General features: G+C 37.3%; 1 protein-coding gene across 1 annotated transcript; it reads right to left on the minus strand.

Annotated features, from left to right (window-relative positions):
- Positions 1-123: 123 nt before the first annotated feature.
- LOC117100411 (histone H2B, gonadal-like) lies at positions 124-780 on the minus strand. Its single transcript, XM_033240088.1, has one exon. The coding sequence runs from the start codon at positions 743-745 to the stop codon at positions 377-379; it is 369 nt and encodes a 122-aa protein (XP_033095979.1). The 5' UTR covers positions 746-780; the 3' UTR covers positions 124-376.
- Positions 781-1,124: the final 344 nt, after the last annotated feature.

Consider the following 1,124-nt stretch of genomic DNA (forward strand, 5'->3'; position numbering starts at 1 on the left):
AGATATTATCTTGTTTTAATGCGATCCTATGTCTCTTCTATGTATATGAGTATGTGTATATATGTATATGTATTTGATATGCGATTTCTTTGTTCTCTTGCAATTAATTCTGAAAATATATTTTTAATATGTTTTGTATGTTCTATCATCTCCTTGTTTGAAGTTTTTTTGATGAATATATTGTTTCCCATGACGCAAAATGTCAGGTAGCCTTTTAACACACGTAAATGATGAATTTATGCTATATTATGTTCAGAATACAATATTTAGACTAAATAAAAAAACACGCACATATTACGTACATTGCACACAAATCTCTTTTGAACTATTGGTGGCTCTGAAAAGAGCCGTTTGGTTTGAAATTGCGCCAAGATGTTTACTTGGAGCTGGTGTACTTGGTGACAGCCTTGGTGCCTTCAGAGACGGCATGTTTAGCCAATTCACCGGGCAGCAAAAGACGAACGGCAGTTTGGACTTCCCTGCTGGTGATGGTGGATTTCTTGTTGTAGTGAGCAAGACGAGATGCTTCACCGGCAATACGTTCGAAGATATCGTTGACGAAGCTGTTCATGATTCCCATGGCTCTGCTGGAGATACCAGTGTCTGGGTGAACTTGCTTCAACACCTTGTAGATGTAGATGCTGTAGCTCTCCTTTCGCTTACGTCTTCTCTTCTTGTCGCCAGTTCTGACGGCCTTAGCCTTACCGGCTTTTTTGGCAGCTTTTCCTGAAGTTTTTGGAGGCATGTTTTCTATGTAGTCTACGAATAGATGAGTGACAAACGTTTGAACGAGCACGGTATTTATAGAGTGAGATATGCAAAGTAGGACTTCTTGGTCGGCTGTATTATCTCAAGGGTTCCTATTGGTTGTTGAAAACGCGCGATTTATTGAATTGGTGATAATTGTTTTATGCGGGCTAATCAACAGCATATGAGTCATTATCAAACCTATTTTTCTAAACAGGCGCCAAAAATTAGCTACAGTAAAATGACAATGCAATTGAAATGACGCCCAATTTCCAAGTTGAGTAAATACAAATAATTAGTATATGACATATAATAATACATTACTAATAATGTGTGTAAATATATCTGTGGTACGATATTGATTTTATTCTGCTATC

Source organism: Anneissia japonica, unplaced genomic scaffold (assembly GCF_011630105.1).
Source record: "Anneissia japonica isolate Jap-2015-1 unplaced genomic scaffold, ASM1163010v1 scaffold2352_len7988_cov153, whole genome shotgun sequence".
Classification (NCBI taxonomy): domain Eukaryota; kingdom Metazoa; phylum Echinodermata; class Crinoidea; order Comatulida; family Comatulidae; genus Anneissia; species Anneissia japonica.

What these genes read in the sequence shown, in the direction of transcription:
- LOC117100411 (XM_033240088.1), bottom strand. Translation starts at nt 745, where the DNA reads ATGCCTCCAAAAACTTCAGGAAAAGCTGCCAAAAAAGCCGGTAAGGCT.